Source organism: Anopheles ziemanni, chromosome 3 (genome assembly GCF_943734765.1).
Source record: "Anopheles ziemanni chromosome 3, idAnoZiCoDA_A2_x.2, whole genome shotgun sequence".
NCBI lineage: Eukaryota > Metazoa > Arthropoda > Insecta > Diptera > Culicidae > Anopheles > Anopheles ziemanni.
This window is the reverse complement of record NC_080706.1, coordinates 82,410,036-82,430,868: the sequence shown is the minus strand read 5'-3', so window position 1 is coordinate 82,430,868 and position 20,833 is coordinate 82,410,036. Positions and strand designations below refer to the sequence as shown.

Below are 20,833 nucleotides of genomic sequence, written 5' to 3'. Positions count from 1 at the left end.
CCTGCCGCCCCTCGCGCTTCATCTGGATCATTTTCCCCAACCCGACGGATTGTGTCGGTGGTCTCTAAAGGCTCGGGTCCGGCCAATATGTCCGCCGTGGAGACTTCCTAGCAAACAATTGCGAGTTGAAGCGAGCCTGGCCCATGGTAATTATCCGCTTCGCTTTTCCGTTAGATGGAGCCGCACCGGGTTCGAGCTACATTCGTCGCCACAATTGAAACACTCTTCCTTCGTCGTGCAACCGGCTGTGGGTCGTGCAATAAATCGTGACCGTAGCGCCGGAGAACGAAGAGTACATCTCGTTAGCCAACGTTCCAATCCGCCCGCCTATCGAGTTGAATTCTCCTTCGTTTATTTTCTTGGTATCCAACTTCCCGTGTTCCCAGCTATTTCCGTCCTGCCAGAAAACGGTTCCGAGCAGAAAAATATCTTAAAAGCAAAACGGTGCATTGCATTGTGCACGCACCGGTCTGGGATGTCTCGCACGAAAAAATGCGATCTGATGCCGTAACACACTCTAGCTGCCACAGATGCCTTCTTCTGAACTGATGGGATTTTTTCTTTGCACCACGCAAAGCTTGCATTTTAAGTTGGCTTTTTCCCCGAAACCGAAAAGTCTATGAGAAAATGTCACGCCAACGTTCGCCGCGGCACCTGATGCGGGCCTCCGAAGGCCCGTTTGCTTTTACTTTCTTTCCCAGCTGAGCCGCCACAAACCAGTAGGGGCACCCACTCCAGGTCACACGCCGGCATCAGCTTCCTTTTCTCACTTCCGCAAATACAACGCCAAGGCCCGCGAAGGGGCACTCCGTGGGACGCAATGGGCACAGAATATGGTTATGGTTATGGTTCACTTTCGTTTTCACGAACCGTTCGCCGAGGCCATGGCGGGAAAATGAAGCCGTAAGGCAGCGGCGTCGGCGGCGGCGGCGGTAGTGGTGCTGCACATTGAAGTCGTCAACATGGTGTCGCTTCCGGTTGCAATGGCGCAGAGCAATCCGCATGGTCTCGATATGGGTCCGGTTTTTCCTTGCCTTCTTCATATCGTCTTCTGCTTCCAACTGCTGCCATTTTCCAGCCCGGAGAAGGAAGCGCTGGCACCTGTTACCGCACACGGCGTGAGAGGTTCCCATCGTGAATGGCCTTTTCCCGCTGGCTGGCTCCATTCACAGCCCCTTTCCCCCCCACCCTTTGTCCTCCCAAACGGCGTCGAGCCGGTGTTGTGTAAAACAAATCCGATAGACCGAGCGACTAATTTGCGGGAAGGCAATCATGGTGGCGCGTGTCGGAACCGGAAAAAAATGTCAAACTTTTCTCAGCCGCACGCTGCAGCTGAGGGTCGGCGTCACGGACGCTGGTGGTTGAGCGTGTCTTTTGGGAGGGCTTCGATGTTTGGTATTGTTTCGTGATGGGACGGTGTGGTGGTATATGGATTGATTTTCTCTTTTTATTCATCCGATGCAACGTGGATCTCGTAGTAAACAATTTCATGACTGTATAGTCTTCTAATTAATTCTGTCTTCTAAATAGTGGCAATCGACTCACTGCATACTGCTTAGATGCTTATCAGCAAACACTTTATCGGGTAACAATTAACACATTCTTATCGGACTGATGATCGCTTTAGTTAAATTGCGCCATTGACACGCGTCTCAAATTACATCTCGATGGAAAACGAGTACCGCGACATTTACATATGATTTTGTTGCAAAACACTGTTTGTCCATTGTGTCCGGCATTCTTCGGTTGCGTGTTTCATTGACACTAGCGTAAGGAAACACTTGTTTAACGAGCCGTCAACAGCTGTTCTTGACGGTTCCACCCAACCCATGGTGACTCTATGGTTCCTTATAATTAACACAAAGCTTCGCAAAAGCCATAAATAGGCCAGCAAGCGTCCGGTTCTTGGCTGCAACCTAATGGAACGCACTAAGAACTGTACGTGGCGTGTGCATTGTCTTTATCCACGGGCATGTAATTGACATTGACCAACTTGACCAGAGTTGGAGAATAAATTGGTTCACTAATAACACAATTCTGCTCAATGTCGACCATATTAAAGTAGTCCACGTCACACTTTGATGTTTAAGTTACACTTACCAGGATGCCGTGGGGTGATGGGGGGGAAGGGAGGGGGGGGGGTTACATTATGTAACAGCAACTGAACGCTGCATATCCTTCACATTCTAATCTCAAGTCAACGTCAAGGTCGAACGTGCCAGACGATCCTCAGGGCAGTTTGTTGGCGAACTTCAGTCGACATACGATGAACGATCAATCATATTTCATGCTAATTCCGGAACGCCCGGGGAAGTAAAAATGTAACAGTTTCCAGTAACCCAAGGTACCCACGCGCCATTCGATAAACTCCAGTTGGTTTCCGATTAAGCAAAAGCGCAAGTGCTGGAACGATTTTGCGACAAAATGCCGGATCGTTAACAAATCTCTAGGCGCCTCGTTTGTTTGGGGGATCACCACGAAAGGGGGCCCGCTGTATGACGGGTAGGTTGTCACCTTGGCCGCTAGTGTTCTATCTAACTTTACTGTTAGCGCCTCTCAAGGACAACTCTGCAAACCTTCTGCTGTCCCTTCTCCGCGCTAAGGTACAGATATCCTTTCGCACCTGCCTGGATGGATGGATGCCGCTTGGCTCCGGGACTGGTTTGGGTGACCACCACGCAAACGATGCAGACGATTGATTTATGAGTAATTCTATTCAATTCTACACGAGCGAGCACTTGACCAACTTGACGAGCCGAAAGCCGGCTGGATGGTCAAGAACGGTGGCGGAAACCCGTTCTAACGGGCGTTTCCTAGTAGAGGGCGAGGTGCCACAGGGCGGGGTAAATCGTACTGGCACATTCTACACCGGAGTATTTCAAGAGTTAAGGTCACCAGCGTGCGGCGGTGGCCGCTTCGTCAGCAACGTCGAGCTACTGAGTCAAGTGTTTTACAATGAGTACTAACGCGCGCGGGCCCGTTTGAGGTTTTGAGGTTGTGTTTCTTGCTGCCGCCGCTGCATCAAGACACCGGACACTGGTCGCAAGGACGCATGTGGGAACCGTGCATTATTTATGGATGCATTCCCCCGCCAGCGTACCACCCACCGATCATTGGATCGGGTCGACATTAAAGAGCTGCACTGACGCTAGGAATGCCGTTCGCTTGCAAGCCGTAATGGGCAGATGGAAGAGTTGGTCGGCAGGGGTTTCTTGTACACCGGACACCGTCATTCGAGACCTTAGGTAGAGGGGGAAAAAATAAACATGCATTCAACCAACACCGGATCCACCCGAGTTCGCGCATGTGACACATGCTTCGCTATCTGAATATATCATTTTTGCCAACGGTTTCAGTTTGTCACACAAAGTAAACTGCACGAGTTGCTTTTCTTTTCTTTAGGCCATCTCTGCCGCAACTGTTCAACAATGAGTTGCGCGAATGCCCAATAGGCGAAGGTACAAACTCACACACACACACACACAACACACATGCCGTCAAGATAAACAGGCGCCAATCGACAACGAAACGAAACGGAACCGTTCCGGTGCTCAATCAACCGCGGAACGTTTGTCGATTTCGCTTCGACGGCTGGTCGCCTTGTGCAACCTTCAGCTGCTGCCTTGCCTAAGAGTCGACGGTGCAGCCTTTCGAGGCCACCGGGAGCAGCGCGCGGCTGCGTTGTCGTTAGCTAGGTAGCTGCATAACCGTCAGCTGAAATTTACAATATGACCAACCGAGCTCGGGCGAGTGGTTTGACATAATGCGTTTCCGTAGAGGAGGTAAGCGGTGGGGCCAACACCATTCCCCACATAGGCGTGTGTGAGGAAAGTAGCGAACGAGAAGTCGATACAGCTATTTGCTTTATAAGCTTTCCGGCGAATGCGCATGAGAAGGGATTTCTTGTCCAATCCACACACGTATAAAACAGATCCATTTTTCGAGTTAATATATTTCTCACCGTTCGGTTTTGACACCTGTAAGATTTAATGGACCATGGAAAGTGTGCCAAAATAGCACTCAGAAGTGTTGACCACTTCCCGCACACCGTGGCGTGTCTCAAAAATATAAATAAACAAACGATCGTTTCTGACCTTAATTTATATTTCGAAGGAAATAAAAAGGAAATGGATTTATGCGGAATATCTCGCGAGCGGAAGAACCCCACAACACACGCGTCATGCGAAACCTTCGCCGGCACGTCACAAACCATCGGGTGGCTTAAAAATAACTCTCGCCAGCGATGACAACGCGTCTCCGCTGATGTCATCGAGATGCAAGGCCGCGACCGGGTCGGCCTCATAATATGATTCGACGACGCAGCGGGAATGCCGGCCGTTCGCAGGTGTCGGTCCGTTGGCGGAAGGTTGCGATCAATCATCGAAAGTTTCGGGGTGTCAGTGTCGGTCCACAACCGTCCATTCATGCGCGTCCATAGTTCCTACTCCATCGAACCCCGGGGGAGGCCCGAGTCCTCGCACTATAAACAAACTCTAATGACATGCGACATGCGTGATGCGTAGACGTCCAAGCTGACCGTGCCAGTCCTTGGCATTAGACCACCTGATCTGATCCGCTGGAACTGATGAAGATTGATGTTGCGCAGATCGTCCCGGAAAGAAAAGCTAAGTTCGCTGGCCAACCTTCCCAAGCTTCCGCCGCCCTCGGTATCTTCATTTCGCTGCCCCATTCCTGGTGTGGGCATGCTTCGGGGGAGGGAATGTCGACAATCTCCCGGCCGAGCCTCGAAACCGGAATCGAGCGACATTCGTCGCCCTTCTTCCTCGTCGGTCGGCGTCCGCAAAGCTTCCGCAGCGAAATTGGACCACTCTTCAGCGCGTTACCGGTTGGACATCGCCGCTCTTTTCCACTTTTGCTTTCCATCGTGGTGGGAAGATGGATGCAACACGATCGCCGTTACGATGGCGCGTTCGGCTGTTATGAAACTGAGCTTCTGGTGCTTGGATTGCCCTTTTCTTTTTGGTTTTTCCTCCATCGACCGGGCGCCGCTTCCTCGTTCCGCTTCCATACGAGATGGTTGAGCCCATAAGGGAAGTGGTCACTAGCTTCCGTCCTTCCTTACTGACATACTAGCGCAAGCGGGTGACTGCTTTCGGTTTCCTAGTTTGAAGCAACCGAGAAGCTGCCATGCTTTGCTACTCTATTTCATCTCTTTGAACAAGAGAACAGGTTCAGTATGTCATGTACGTGGTACATCTAGATATACTGAAGTACATTTAGGCGAATGTTTGGTCGGTTTTTCAGGTGGTCCTCAATAAGAACTTGCTTTTACTTATACCTTCCAAATCGTTCAGTTTAGCATCACCACGGTTTTTGCATCACATCACAAAACCGGCTTTATGTTTCCCAATATCGACCCGTGCACCACCTCGCGCCACAGTCCCTACGCCAGATTATCCATCCATCGAAACCCGCACGGGTTACGTAACGCTGGAACGGGCAAATAATCGCCGGTCCGCTCGGAACCGACACCGAAATTGGTCGGCGTGTTCGGAAACGCTTCCGCAGCGAGCGTGTCAACCGCGTGTTCGATGACGCCGCTCCGTTTTGTTTCTTTCGGTCTTCATCGGGTTTCAATCGACCATAAAACTACTGTAAAATGGTAACAGACATGGTGCCTTTCGGATGCGGTTGAAGCTAATAGCGGTTTGTTTCAACGGTGGACCAATAATTCATTAGCAAAGGAAATGGAAGAAGTAACAAGAGAGGGTTAGTGTTTCGCCCCGTTTGGGAAGGGAAGAAAATAAGCGATGCCGAAGAAAAAACGATATTATACCACCTTATTAACGAGGTACCTCAATATCCACTTGATGGGATGTTCGACCGCCTATTGATTTTCTCCTGCGGGGACGTACCACGCGAAAGAGGAACGGCTTATGCGACGGAAATGGTGCTGCAAGCGCAGAGAAAATCGTTTGCCACGCGGAAAATTCAAGCCTGGGTATCTACAAGGTGCTATACATAAATATATACCAGCCGCGAACGATCAACGTGGGAGTCTTGGAACTCCATGTCAACCTATCGACATTAGCAAGCGCAGGTTGTCGATGGAATTGCTCTTAACATCCTTTACTGGAGGTTTTTGAACAGACTCCCACACCAAACTAACCTGCGCGAAGTTTCGGTAGCGCAGTTAGCAATAGCTATTCTATCTTTTCTCTCCTTGTCAAGATGGCGTAAAAGATAACGGGCTTCAGACGGGTACCAAATCAGGAGAGCCAAGCGCATACCCGAACCCCGTCACGGAACTTCAAGGAGAAAAGTGGCCACGTTGAGCCGTGCTACCGATCGATTGTTTCCGGGGTGGAAAGGGTACGAAATCACACCGTCGCATGACTAACTAGGGTTACGTGTTTGGAAAGCCGCTCCGGTGGCCTACTGCCGTGTGCGCAAGCGCGATCGTTACTGACAAGAGGGCACCCGCTGAGATGTGGTTTCAAAATCTTGTTAACCGGGGTTTGGCTTATCTTGATCAGGAAGCAACAACAAAGCACCGAGTTTGGTTGTGGCAGTGCCGGCAACCGATCTATAACAACTCTCGGTACGGGGGTTTGGTATGAGCCATGATTTATGATACCTTTTATATGAATACACAATGAAAGTACAAAGAGTTTTCACCAAGAATAAAAATTGAAAACGCTAAAAATAGTTTGGATCATAAAATTTCAATGCAAACCGATGTAGCGATGGTGTGCATATACATTGCGTTTCAAAATGATAGCTTCACGTAATTGTTTCACTCATATGCTAATTTAAATAACAACAAGCAAAAATGAACAACAGAAACTTATTTCTTAACAGGATAGAGATGTGTTTCAGTTCTGGTTTTTCAGAAAATTAGTTTATAGTATCATTAGGGTCAAAACTAAAAAAAAACAGGAATATTCCATAATGATAGCCTCACTACAAAATTTATTGAAATTAATACAACAACCCAGTTCCTAGCTATGAAACCAGTTGGTAACAGTAATTAGTGAGTTCGCTAGTAAGATCCGAAATGCTTGGCGTTTCTTATTACTAAAAATGTTGGAAAAATTATATGATAGTATGCCATCAAGAATTTTTCAGGTGTTATATCGTAATGGAGGACTCACTGATTACTAAATCATTACTTTGCAACTCATTTATGCTATTTCCGTTGGTTATTCAAACCCTAAATGAGGCTATCATTTTTGGACACTACTGTTTTCAGTTTATTGGTGCAAAAGGGAATGTTCATTCGTTTTACCTTAAAATATGAATAAAAAGTATTCATATACAAAAGTATAATAACTGTGTATTTTTTGAAAAAAAAAGTCTATGCTCGGTATAAGATCTGCACAGAAAAGAATTAGGTTTTTTATATTAAAACTTTCGATAAAGTAGAGAGATAGATATATAGTCTTGACTGGTATTGGGACTGCTAGTGTTTTAATGCTTGTTGTTTAAAATAATCCTTTCATTTTCACTCGACAACACATCACTATACGTCCCGGGTTCCATTCGGTTAAACCTTCCGGCTGTAATAAATCTTATCACACCCTAGTTCTTCGTCGAATTCTTACCCGAAAGAAAAAAAAAATAGCCAAGTCGCAATAAATATTAAACGACGCTTTGCTCATCAGATGACCGCTCAAAACGGTGCTGAAATCTGCACTCATATGTGCCTCGGCCATTGTCCACGGGTTGATGACGGTTCTCATCTCCATCGATAACTTCCGCATGCATTAGTTTCCCTCTCTATCGTTCCCGCCCCGAAGAGCGATTGCTTTGTAAGTAACTAAGATTGATACCGAGATAAGCCGAAGCCACGCCGAAGGCCATAACGGCCATAAAACAAATATATTTGGACACCCGCGTGCGCGTCATCGATCGGCAGCAGGCAGGCTGTTGGGTGTTGTTATTTTATATTTGCGGGCTGGGTTTTTGATTTGTGATTCATTGGAAATTTTCGCCCCAAAATCGATCAGCCGAACCGAAGTGGCAACCGGTATTAGCATAACACAAATCCCACATCAAGTGTGAAGCGGCCCTAAACCTCCGAACTTAACGACGCTCAAGGTTCGGGTATCGGGTTGAGCTTGTGCCTTCCGAATAGGGGAGGTTTGGTGTCAGGATATGGCCTCGAGAAGCTGCCGTTTTGCCTGGCTTGTGGATCAAAACATGTAATTTATATCTTTCCGCGCCGTGCGACCGGCTGCGGTACGATACGTTGCACGTCCAGTTGCCTCCATATGAGTCAAACTGGATATAAATCTTTGTCCTCCGCCGAACCTGGTCGGGCAGTGTTGAAACAATGCGATCTTAACTAATGAATTAGATTTTTTCTAACTTTGTTCATGCTTCTCTTCATCCGGAGCTGTTGGGAAATCGACGGGCGGACACTTGAATCAACACCTCACCCGGGGTGGCGAACCTTGCCAGAGGTGATGATCACGAGACACCCTCGAGATTGGTCTGTTACTTCATTCACCAGACCACGACCCTGATTCGCGAGACTGGACTGCCTACCTTATGGTGCTACCCTAAATATATTCATTCACCAAAGATAATCTCCCGTCCCTTCAGCCAGGTGCCGATGGTTAGGAGATAAATCTCTCAAGTCCTTAACTGAAATCAGACCTCCGGGGGACCTGCTGAGTTTTAATTCTAGGCTGCAAACGCCTCCATTTGCGTGTTTTTTTTTGCTTTGTTCTTTCATTTCGACTCAGCTGTGTGCAAACAGCGCGCCACGCTGGACATGAGCCTCAAGCCATGATTACCATCATCATGAACCACCCTTGAACACGCGGGATAACCACAGCACCGTGACGTTCTCGACAGGCGCATGCCCAAGTTCTTAAGGGCGCAAGAGTTCTCGTTCTCTCATGTCCTCCTCAGGCAGGTGTTCTTGCCCCAAAGGATATAGTACACCACGTGGTGTTAGACAGAAGTGCATAGGAGTTGCCTTTCTTGGAGGGGAGGCAACATTCTTGTCGGATGGAATAGAACGGTATTTGAACAGCAACTAATGAATGCAAATCAAGAAGAACAAGCTTTAATAAATCGTCCGGTACGATGTGTTAACTTCAACGTCATCTAATTTTAGCAGCACGAGGTCAACCGGGGTTGCTCCGGATTCTGAACCAGAAGCATCCATTTCATTAAAATCAGCTCGTTTGAGAACTATCATTAGAACAGCGGCCAATGGAACTCGATTTACATCGATCTGGTGGAGCACCAGAAGAGAAAAAAAATAGCAACGGCCACCTTTTTCCAAGCAATCAAAACATTCCACGGACCTCCTGAAGCAGGGAGGCGACAGTTGACCACCCAACGCAGTCGGTTGATCGGTGGACCAGTGCCCAAGTGGTTAGTGTGCTTCTGTTTTTAGTATTGTCAAACGGTTTGGTCAGAAGTTCCACAACCGGCCGGTTTGCGGTCTTGAGAACGAAGAGAACACACACAGCACCGGTAATTTAGAGCACGTTCAAGTTCGAAGAGGAGGCGAGCTGAATTATTTAAATTATAAATTAAATCAAACTCCCGCGCTACCCACACGGTAGCCACCCGTCGCTGGCGCCGAAGTGCACCAGAAGGCGACCGGGCGTTATGTTTTGCATCTCCATTTGCTTGCAAAACCGTCCGTTTTGTCCGGATCGTGTGAAAATGGCATTGCGGGCTCGATATTTAGAGCAAAACCCCCCCCCCCCTTCCTTCCGCCGGTCCGGTTGTCGACGATGGTGTTGTCGTTGACGCGAATGGCCCGGGTTTTTGTTGTCGCTGTTGCCACAAGTGGGGTTGACCTTCAAACTAATTACACATGAGTATGCCACCGACTGGTGCACTTGGGACCTACTTGAGCGATGCCAAGTGTCGGCCAAGTGTGCAATCGATCTCCCTGCCACCGTGGGCTACCGTTGTAACCATACCAGTCTGTCCTCCGAAGAATGGCAGCTGGATTCGTAAATCAATCGGGGACGGCACCTGACCCGGGCGATAGTGCTAAGCGCTGATAGTGACGAAACGCTGCTAATTAGTATGCATGAAAGCCTGAGAGCTCCGCAAACGGCAGCGAGTGGAGCCTTCTAGACTAAGAAAAGGCTTCGGAGCGCGGGGAAAACAATTCACTTCCATCAAGGGAGGGCTTTCGACATCGCCGCAACTCCACGGCCGGAAGCGTTGTGATCTGCGTGTGCCGCAATCGGTTCTTAACGACCTGACCTGACCACCACCTGAGATACGTTGCGAGATGTAAGATGAGAGGAATCACAATGGCGTGCAAGAGGTGTTAGTTTATCGACCGGAGATTCGACCAATCGACTACAAACAATTCCTTCGATGGTGTATCATCACCTCTCGCGAGCGCTAGAGTTGCTTCATTCTATGTAAGATCTGATGAAATATTTCACAGACATTGCAACATTTCGACTACGGGTACGTACCTCATCGTGAATCTCTTCGTAGACCAGCCCCTGCGTGGAGTTGGGATCCGAGCGGACGTTCCACATCCGCAGCGAGTGTGCACCGCCCCGCAGAAGACCTTCCGTCTTCCGTAGCGTTAGGTTGACGTTTTCGCCGAACGCAGCGAACGACACCCGGTGCTCGGCCATGTCGGCTATGCTGATGCCCGCCGACTCCACCAGCGGTTCGATGGTGATCACGTCGTCCTGTTCGCTGTTCACCAGCGGACCAGCCTCCAGCGGGACCTGTTGCCGCACTGCTGGCACCGGTTTCCTCTGCTGGCCCGGTTTGACCGGCAGCTCGCTCACCTTTTCGGTGAAGCGCACCTTGCTGAGGTCCTTCTTGACGTGGTGGCTGTAGCTGTTGCTACCGGCGTCATTGAGACCGTTCGATTTGGAGCCCACTGCTGTGCCCGAGGAGGAAGCGCTTTCTATGCTGCGTTTCCGCCGGGCGCTCGCCAACACCGGCGTGTTTGTGTGATGTGTTAGCTTGACGAGCTCATAGTGCGGGACCAGGTCTGCGTGGTCCACGTGAAACACTTCCTGTAGCTGAGCGGAGGACATATGACGATGAATCTGTGGAAAAAACAACAAACATAATTAGTTTGTCTTGTATAAGAAATAGAACCTAACCTAGTACATATTTGGGAAAAGAAGCTGACTCATATTCTTTTAATTAACCTTTAAAGGTAAATCTTAATGAAAAAGTGGAAAATATAAATAAAAAATCATAATTTGAAGCTTTTCTTTAAATAGTTTATAAGTATTCCTTGAAAATATTGTAGATAGTTTCACAGAGAATGTGCTTTAAATAACAACGTTGTTATAAAATAAACTTCTGTTGTTCCCGAAATAATTATATCTTTTGTAATTATCCAAGGTCTGTAAAAAGAGAGGTTGGTGTGAAATTATTTTCTGCTTCGCCATTTTTTGGACAGTCAGTTCAAAACTTGATTACAAACATACTTGTTTTACGTCGGAGATCTTTGTAAAAATCTCTTAAAGGAAATATAATCACGTTTCAGTTGCGATTGTATTAAAATAATATCCCGAGTAGTCGAAAGTGCTCTTCTGAGCGAAGTTATTTTGTTTGTTGTCATTATATGGCTAAAATCTAGTGTGATGGTCTTCTTCACGTGCAACGTTTCTCCAGAACACATACTGTATCCTTCAGTTGTTTCTTTAGTTAGTAAAACATACTAATTTTTTTGTTGAACACAAACATTTCAGGACGCTCACAAAAGGTAAACAAAATTCAAACTAACTGTCAAAAATATTCCCACGGCTGTTGGCTCGGTTGTGGAGGTTTTCAAAACAACTCCAGAAAGTAGGAATGAAAATATAGAAATAAGATCGCTTAAATAAGCTGCATCATGTCGTTAAGGGTTTAAAACTATCGATTGCCAAGCCTAAGTCAGATCTATTTAGTTCAGCTGCGTGTTAATTCAAACATGTTTGCTTACACGATACATCAGTTTCGTACGCAACCAAGATAGTCTATCTTGAAGGTACTATGCAGCATTCCAGCTGAATGCTGAAAGTAGGTCTGAATCTGAGCTTCGAAATCCCCTTTTGCTGCTCGGATAAACTCCAACGTACATTAGAATTCGAAACAATCTCCCGATTTGTCCGACCTTCAGGTCCAAGTTGTCACTTTGGCCCGCCGGTAGGTACTTGCATAAATTATGCCCTTCGTGCGTCTGGTCAAACCAGATCCGGGGCCGTCGGGCCCTGTCGCTGGCGGCTTTTGTTCGAAGGTGTTGTTCGAATGTAATCGAAAAAATATGTATCCCAACCTATCGGCCACTGTAACGTGCGCTGAAACACCGGTTCCACCAGCGCTGGAGCAATCGTGGAGTGCTAATGGACCATTTGTTACTCATTCAAACGATTCATCTGACAGAGCGCGCGTACCGGCCCTCCCTCCCTCGGAGTATGTGTGATTGATTCCGCCCAGCTATCGTACAATTGTTTCACAGTCCACACCACGCGCAGACTCCGCCGAGGTTCGACCTTGCCGTTCGCTATCGCACAACCTCGCGGTGGCACAACCTGACCACGGTCTAAGGCTGGAACAGGGGGGTTCCGTGGTTTCACTTCACCCTGGACGCATGTTTGCACGCAACGCGATACGCAAAACAAAGGCGAAACGAAACGGCATGTGCTTGAACAACAACGCCACAAAGCATTCCCCACATGTGCATACATCAACGTGTTAGGCGACTTCCCCACAGCGTAATGGTGCTAGTTTGTCAAGGAAGGTTTTCATATGTGGTTTGCTTGCTGGACATGTTTAACAAAAACTCAGCGTAGCGTCGGCAGCAATCGAAGAAAATCCAATCAAAGATACTTTGTCTTTAAAATAGATACAATCGCCAAATTTGTTTCAACCTCAACGAGCTCCGAGCACGTACATTAGGAATATTACAGTTTGTCTTCCTTTTAACCCCGGAAGAATACTTCCATGCATCCCTCTTGGTAGGCAGCAACATGGCAGCAGGTGAAACTGGTGGCGGATGCTTTACTCTGGTGGCAAACAAACAAGCAAACGCAACGCCGTTCCCAGATTGCGCTCGGGCGCGATCGTAGTACAAACTATTTGTCTTTATCAGCGTTGCGTGCACGTAACCTTCGGTGCGCATTATATGCTACACCCCACCTGCGCGTGGCGAGACTCCAATGCAGCTGGAAGCCCCTCAGATGGAGTCGGAAAAACAAAAACAAAACCGAAGCTTCAACGGAACGTCACACCGCCTCCGCGCTTGGCAACGAAGTGTGTGTTATCGATGCAAATTTGCGGATTGCGCGTTTGGGGTGCGGAACACAAAAATGCGGCAGGCGCAAAAATCGGAAAAATCGTAACACGAAAACAGGCCCACAGTGCACGCATCTCTCCCCTCCACATCTCTTCGACGTACGCCTCCACCAAGCGCATCGGGGTCAATTAGCGCCGATCGGTGGATTATGTAAACACGAGAAATACGCGATCTGCTGCTGCTACGATTAAGCGAGAGCGGGCAAGCGAGTTTGCGGCCCGGTTGCCACGGAGACTAGCCGATTTACGTCGATTTACGCACTGAAATGTGGTTCCAACGGGATAAAGGCGGATAACGAAACAAGTGATTTCAACCAGCGTGCAAGCGACGAACCTCTGAGTCTTTTGCTGAGGAAGAAAGCTGTGCATATCTCAACCAGTAGAATGCTAACAAAAAGAAAGAGAAGCATTTAATTTATAAATCTGGTTGTAAACAAGCCTTATAAGTCTGCATCTTCATGTTAAACTCAAAACATCAAACAAATGGTGCAAACCTGCTTGACACAAATCTGTCCATTTGAAATTTGCAACAGTTTGCTACAATGTGAACACCCGATCGATCCCTGCATACGCTGCGATAATGGGACCTCGTTTCGAGACGTGTCTCATGACATAATAACGATCCCAAGTGCGGCTGTGGAACTGATTCTTTGTAATTGAATTCGCTAACGAGAGCATGCGTGCCATCAACGGGACCGTTGCCGTCACCGTTGCCGCTCGTGATGTTTGTCCTTGTACGAAGCCGAAGCAACAAGCGTGGACGGTTTTTCCGTTTGAAGGATAAAGCTGCTCTTCCTTGGTGAGACACCCGGTGCAAAATGCGGCTGTGACTTGGGAGGGCAAAATTGACGTTCCGCTTGGTGGCCCGTTTTCCAGTTGTCGTCGAATGATTTACGTGAATCCTATAACGGGCGCATAATCGGCGCACCGGCTCGCATCGTTATGTGCGCACGAGAGGAGGTCGAAAAAAAGGAGTTCATTAAATATTTCATGTAAGGTAAGGACAACTGCGTATCGAGGTTGATTGCGAACGTTGGGTTACGTGGCGAAAAATTGACATAATTTTCACTCCAAAGGTGATCGAAAAGTACATGTGAGCTAAGGATTACGTCGGATCATTCACTAGAAAATAAAACTGGATCACTAGTTCAGCTTTAATCTTGTGATGCACAGGAAATTGAACATTTGACGAAATGAAACAATTCTCATTGCTTTCTACTTGAACCAATTTGAGGCGGTATTACTTTCGGTTCCTATGCCATCGATGTAATGTTTAAATTGTACTATTTTTAACTTGCCAACCAGTTGGTAGGCAGTCGATTGTCCTTGCATGAATCAAAACTATAACGTCTTAACAAAAAACCTTCTCGAGAGTTGGAATACTCGTTGCAGTAACCTAGACCCAGACCTAGCCACTGACGGAACCATCGTGGTACCGGTTTGTCGATGTCCTTCACTCCGTCCAAGCCCGTCGATATCCTTCAGATAGGCCCAAATTCGGCTCCAGTCTCGTGTGTACCAGTACATGCACTTCCAAGTACACGGTCCACCCAAGGAGTACTTGTTCTAGACGCCATGGAGGTGGCCCACTGTATTGCAATAATATTCACAATGTAAAAATGAAACAGCCAAGCGATGATGGTAAAATGACAAAGGTTGTTTGTGTTAACTTATCAGGATTATTTTGATTCCCAGATAAAATTAATTTACTACCGAATATGGCAGAACTTGGAACTTCTTGATCGATCAATCACTTTTATAGCTTATTCTTTGTCGATTGTTCTCGAAAGGGTTGTTCATCATTTGTTGTCACTATCGTAAACCATCTTATCTGCAAATAAGATGCTAATCTGACTGGAAATGTTTCATTTTGTCACTAATGTCTAGCTGGATAATAACACTTCGGCTGGTAACACACCGTTCGAACATCGCACCACGTCATGGACGCCGTCGTGACTAGCGCATCAACAACATCATCATCGTTTTCGTCGTCCGGAAGGCGAGCTGTGCCATGACGTAAGACTTCCGTCGCAGCGGTGCGTGAAGAGCATGCAGCACCAGCAGCAAGCCGCAGACAAGAAGAAGCAATTAATTACGCACGGAGCACCGGCATCGGCCATAATCCGCTGACTCGGCCCCGGCAAATGAAGGTGTCTGTGTCAGGCCGTGCGCGTCGCGTTGATAACAACTAGCTGGAGTCTTTCGCTCTCCTTCTCTATCTCCCCACCAAATCCATGACAAGAACACGTGACAAACGTCTCAAGAATCGTGTGACATCTTAATCCGCCAGACTCAGGGTTCGGAGAGGGGGAGAGGCGAGACCGGCCGCATCGCTCGGAAGCCGAGAGGATGGGTTGACGTTTTTGGGCAGCGAGAAAACAACCACGACGTCCTCGAGTAGGCGCACCGAAAGGGAAAGGGAACCGGAGACAACGTTGGCCGACATTGGGCAACGATGGGAAAAAAACGGGAAACCCTATCATCAACTCGGTTGCGGTTAGGCTGGCGATGGCCGCGATTCTCACCGGCGACCACCAACGGATTACTCAATCGGAAAGGACGTTTGAAGGGAAACAAAACGAAAACGGGCATGCCTATATAAAAACGAGTAAAACAAAATAAAACCCGGCAATTATTCGTTGCCGCCGGTGGACGGATGACAACGGTGACGTATTTATCGTCGAAATAGAACCATAAATTGGTTACCCCGTTACGAGATGATTGCCACTGCGGTACGCTGTTATTTACGATTTGGTAAGACTTCCGAAAAAGGTCAATAATTTGGGAAAAATGAGTTGGAGGTCCCAAACTATTCGGAATGAGCTACATTTTATCACATAACTATTGAACAAGAAAACACAAGTAAGTTTTCGGGCAGTGAGATTGTCGTTAAGTTGTGCGCTAAGTTCGAAATCGCTATCAAACGGTAAAGTCTAATATTGCTGAACATTTCGCCAAAAGTGCAAAATATGACTTCAATTTCCATTCGAACTATTAAAGCTTGTCTCATACATTATCGAATGAATGAAACGTATGACAGTTAAGAAAATTGACGGTTGTTCACTCGCTTTTTCGTGTGGCGTGCATTTTTTTTTTTTTGCGTTAGGATCCAATTTCAGCATCAAAAATATAAAGTTCTCACATTTTTAGAACTGGTATTAGATCAGACTCTATGCTGTCGAATGTTATGTTCAAAAATGTTTCAAACGGTCCTCAGATCTAGTTCCTAATTTATTGCTTGTTATTTATTATTACTAAACTTTTCCAAAAACTTGCTCCCAACGGTTGACGGACAACTTGAAAACCATAGTCCGCCAATTCGAATCACGGACCACAAAGATCGAAAAACCAGTCTCACTGCTGTTGATGATGACGAATAAGGTGGCGGATTTCATCGCCAACCTGTATGGAATGGCGATAAAAATTCATCGATGACATTTGATCTTCAGTCCAGCGGCGTCCACGGGCTCATTCCGGGCGGTATAGTTCATCTTTTTCTCTATCATTTTTCCCCTCCCCTACCCGCTTGCTCTCCCGCGGACCGATATTTCTGTCCGGTTGATTGTGGACGCGACTGGGGTGTAAAATAATACTTTGTCGGTGATGACAATTATCATAAAATTTAGCATTTGTAATACAGGCGGCTTAAATGGCCAGCTTGCTTACTTCGTCTCGTAGTTCCCAGTTGAACCGGTTGAAGATGGCTGTTATTGGTTACTAGCAGCAGTCCGAGAGAATAAAGAAGAAGTAGCATCCTTCCAGATATAACCTATAGGCATGAATAGTTTATTGCAAAAATTTTTCATTCTTGTAGACATATTTTATTCAATTCCTATTAGTATATGCCATGTATAAATCAGGTTATGAGTCTATGTATTTGTGAACCAATTGCACCGAATCGGTGGAATAGTTTCCACGGCCCATTCCCGGCAGAGCGGATGTGAAAGGGAACCATTTGCGCAAAAACCTTCCTCTCTCGTGTAGGAAGTAGCAATGCCGGGTGAAACGAAACGAAATGGTACAAATCCTCGAGCGCGAAACAATGGGCGAAACGATGGAGTGTGTGTGTTGTAGCCCTTCCACTTGAGAGACGTCCCTAAGAAACGTTGCCGTCGAGGGAAACATGGAAAACTGCACACTAGTGCTAGTGTGCCGTGGCATAGCTGTTCACTAGACTCTATTGACTAAAGAGCTCTCATAGAGGAACCGGTAGGCTGTTGCGAGTGTTTGTGATACTTTGCACAAACCTTCAAACTTCCAGTGGAAACTTAACGTTGTAACAATACCTGCCGGTGCGACTAGCGCAGCCTAGCATTGCGCAATTCAAATTGGTACTAGCTTAAAGTGCACCAAACCCTCGACTTGATTTTCTTTTCGCATAGAAACACATGGCGTTCACAAGAGTTGAAAACTCCATAAAAACGGCTATTTCTCTAGAAATAGTCTGACTATCTCAAAGAACTCTAAATCACACTTCGAGTGCCACAGTTCATCCTTTTTCCGAAAATTAACACGTACGCATAGCCGATCGTGCCTCATACGAACACTTTGCGATGATATTAAAACCGACCACGAACGAACGGCTTCCGTCATGGCGTTAGACTAAACTTCAACTTTTGTTTCCCTCCTGGGAACTTTTATACTTACATCTGGCATTGCTGCACCATAGGTGCATAGTATCGTCCATGACGCTGCAAGGTAGAGCCCTAGCCGTATCATTTTGGAACCTGAACGGCTATCTGCAAAAGAGAGGGACAGGAGAAAGCATTTAGTTAATTTCAGATTTAGAAATCTAGCTACAAACACATAACACTGAAAGACGTGATTGTGATTCCAACGAAATAGCCTGCACTTTAGGCTCCATCGACTGCAACATCTCTGTTTATGTGTTGTATTGTGGCGTTCAATACCCTCTTGTTGGTTTGATCTACTCGTTCCGGTGAAGCTGCCATAGCATTCCATGCTGGTTCAAAAATGTTAATGAATGAAACCGAAGGCCTACAGATGTCTTCCGAGCGATCATTATTTAACATTCAGATCAGCCCACTATGATAAAATCGCAAATTACGGGCGCAGTCGGCCAGCCAGCAAATTCTTCCGGCATTCCTTACCTACCAAAATTCAACAGAAAATAATCGGTAGGCAGTGACTTTGAGAAAAATACCGATACCTCGAAAACGCTCTACACAGCAATAGCCGGAGCAGATCGTAAGCAGACGAATGGAAAAACCTGCCTTTGGATTGAATCATAAATTCCATATGACAGTTTCAAAGCGTCTGCAAAGACCGGTTCCACTCTGAAGGGATTGTCCATTCTGGCCGTACTTTGTTGTCAAGGCGCACTTTTCAGGCCACGATGCAGATCCAGTACCTCAGGGAGACACAGGTTGGCTGGCTCGGGGCCCGTCTTTCGACGCCCAAAATTCAGCGCGTGAGTCATCGTTACTAGACAGGGTGATCGCACGATGAGCAAACCGGTCTTCCCGAGGACCAATCCAATACGAATAGAGGTTACTCCAGTGGATGGTCGGGAGAAGATGGTGTTTTCATTTCACAATCATCCCAAAACCTGCGCGTGGACGTGCCTTCACCCTTGTAGACGGCGGAAGAGGACTATCTGGTCGAGTCAATCGAAATCTGGCAAAGATCCACATTAACTCATTAGGGAATCTTCAGTTTCCCAAACGGACCACCAGTCGATGCAAATGTCGGACGTTGTAGGACCGGTGCGGAAGCGGAGGATGGGAAATTTAACCATGTGGACAACGATCACGGGCGTTCTCCGTGCAACGGATCGGCTGACTCCGAGCAGCTCCGTACAGGCTGTGGAAGTAAACTAACACGCGAAGCGGCTCGGCCATAAAGGAGCCATAAAATTTTGCATATTCTTTCCGCAAAACGTCGCTCCCCTTCCCGTCACCTGGTTCCTGCCCTGGTCCAACTCTTGTCACCTAGTGCCGACGGCTGGAAGAAGCGGTCGGTGCGGCTCCCAACCGGCTACATGATAGGCTTGTGACCAGCTGGACCCGGCTGGACGCCGGGTTGTGGACTTTCGGGGTGCCGAAAAACTTGTTTTAATTTATCCTCTTAGATATCCTCTTGTATATGCAAACTGTCGTACGACGACTTTCGGCTCAACTGGCAGCGCTCCGGAGGATCGGAGGATCGCACATCTCTTTTTTCTCTGTTTCCCATTTGTCTTTCGGTCCACCATCCCCCCACCTTCTGCTCCCTCCCAAAACTGGCTCATTTTCTTTTCTTGTTTTCAATATCTTCTCCGAAGCGTTTTGTTGTTTCCGCCGGGCGGTGGACTCGACCCCCTCGGCCTTTCTATGTTGGCCATCGGTTTTTGCTTAATTTCATTCATTTCGTCCCCTGGGCGGGATCGGTCTACAAACATCGGGACTCCAGGCAACAGGTTTGCCCGAAACCGGGAGGTTGATTGTGAAGAAACCTGTCCCTTGAAAAGGGGATCCACCAAGCCCCACGGGGAGAGTCAAGGGAAGAAGGGAAGATCACAACACCAACCTCCTCTATTCACTTAGTTGTGGTAGTTCGCTGCCCCCCGCGGCGTGTATATTACCAACCGGGTCCGAAGTCACACTGCTTCGGTCAGAAGTTATGATTCTTCAAGTGCCAATTGGCCGCGTGGTTCGGAATGGCATGAGACAGTCGGGCACCCCAAATGAAGCCCAATTAAAGGGGTACCTGGATGGCCGTCCCGGGGAACACCTGTCCATGAAACGCGTATTTATTAGGCCGCGGGAGTGTAAACTGTTAAATATATTGCCGCAGAAGACAATCGCGCAATTTATGGACATCCTTGGATTTTATGTTATTGCTTGATCTTCATTCTTCATTCGGTAGAAATCGGTAACGATGATATTTAATTACACGCTCTGGCGTAAGTTGCTGCTGCAAATACCTGTTTTATTTTACTCTTACCTGTGGCATGAAAAAACACTGAATATAATATGTCCAAGTGTAAGTTCGCTGGTGTATAATTAGAACATCAAGCTTCGACAAATTGACCCATTGTGTCCTGCTACACGCATCGGGTATCGCAGTCTCATTTTTATCGCAATCAGGGATCTACCCCGCGGCAAAATCGATCAATATCAATCTTCCTCCAAAATTATCGAACATAAATGTCCACTACCAGCCATAAAACAGGCTCTACTGATTTTTACATCACTCGTGAGGCTGCTTAAAACCTGTTAATTAATAGCTTTCAACGTGATATAAATGGTGTTGCGCAAAAAACCTAACCAGATTCCTCTTCACATCAATTTTGTCCATCTGCTGCTCGAGTTCACACGAACTCCGCTTTTGAGTACACGACCTTCCCCTAGGGATACACCAGTGCTGCGACTTGCATCACCGTGTCATCGAAGACGAATCACATCATTTTACCATGCGCCTGACGTATGACGTGTGAAGGTTTAAGTGATCCGCCGAAGTCTGAACACGATTGGTAGGAAGAGAACGACCCGCTATAAGACGGTTGGAGACATTGCCCGACCGGAACGCTACATCCTAATTATGTCCAACGCGCGATGTTGATTTGCATTTCGCG

The 20,833-nt window shown here is 47.2% G+C and overlaps 1 protein-coding gene across 1 annotated transcript in view; it reads right to left on the bottom strand.

Moving 5' to 3' along the window:
- Positions 1-20,833, bottom strand: part of LOC131286224 (A disintegrin and metalloproteinase with thrombospondin motifs like) — an 89,034-nt gene that overhangs the window by 48,971 nt on the left and 19,230 nt on the right. Inside the window, exons 2-3 of the mRNA XM_058315151.1 lie at positions 17,905-17,996; positions 10,425-11,018 (exon numbers count right to left, since the gene is read on the bottom strand). Of these exons, the coding sequence (XP_058171134.1) occupies positions 10,425-11,018; positions 17,905-17,976 (666 nt within the window). The 5' untranslated portion in view covers positions 17,977-17,996. The remainder of the gene's footprint in view (positions 1-10,424; positions 11,019-17,904; positions 17,997-20,833) is intronic.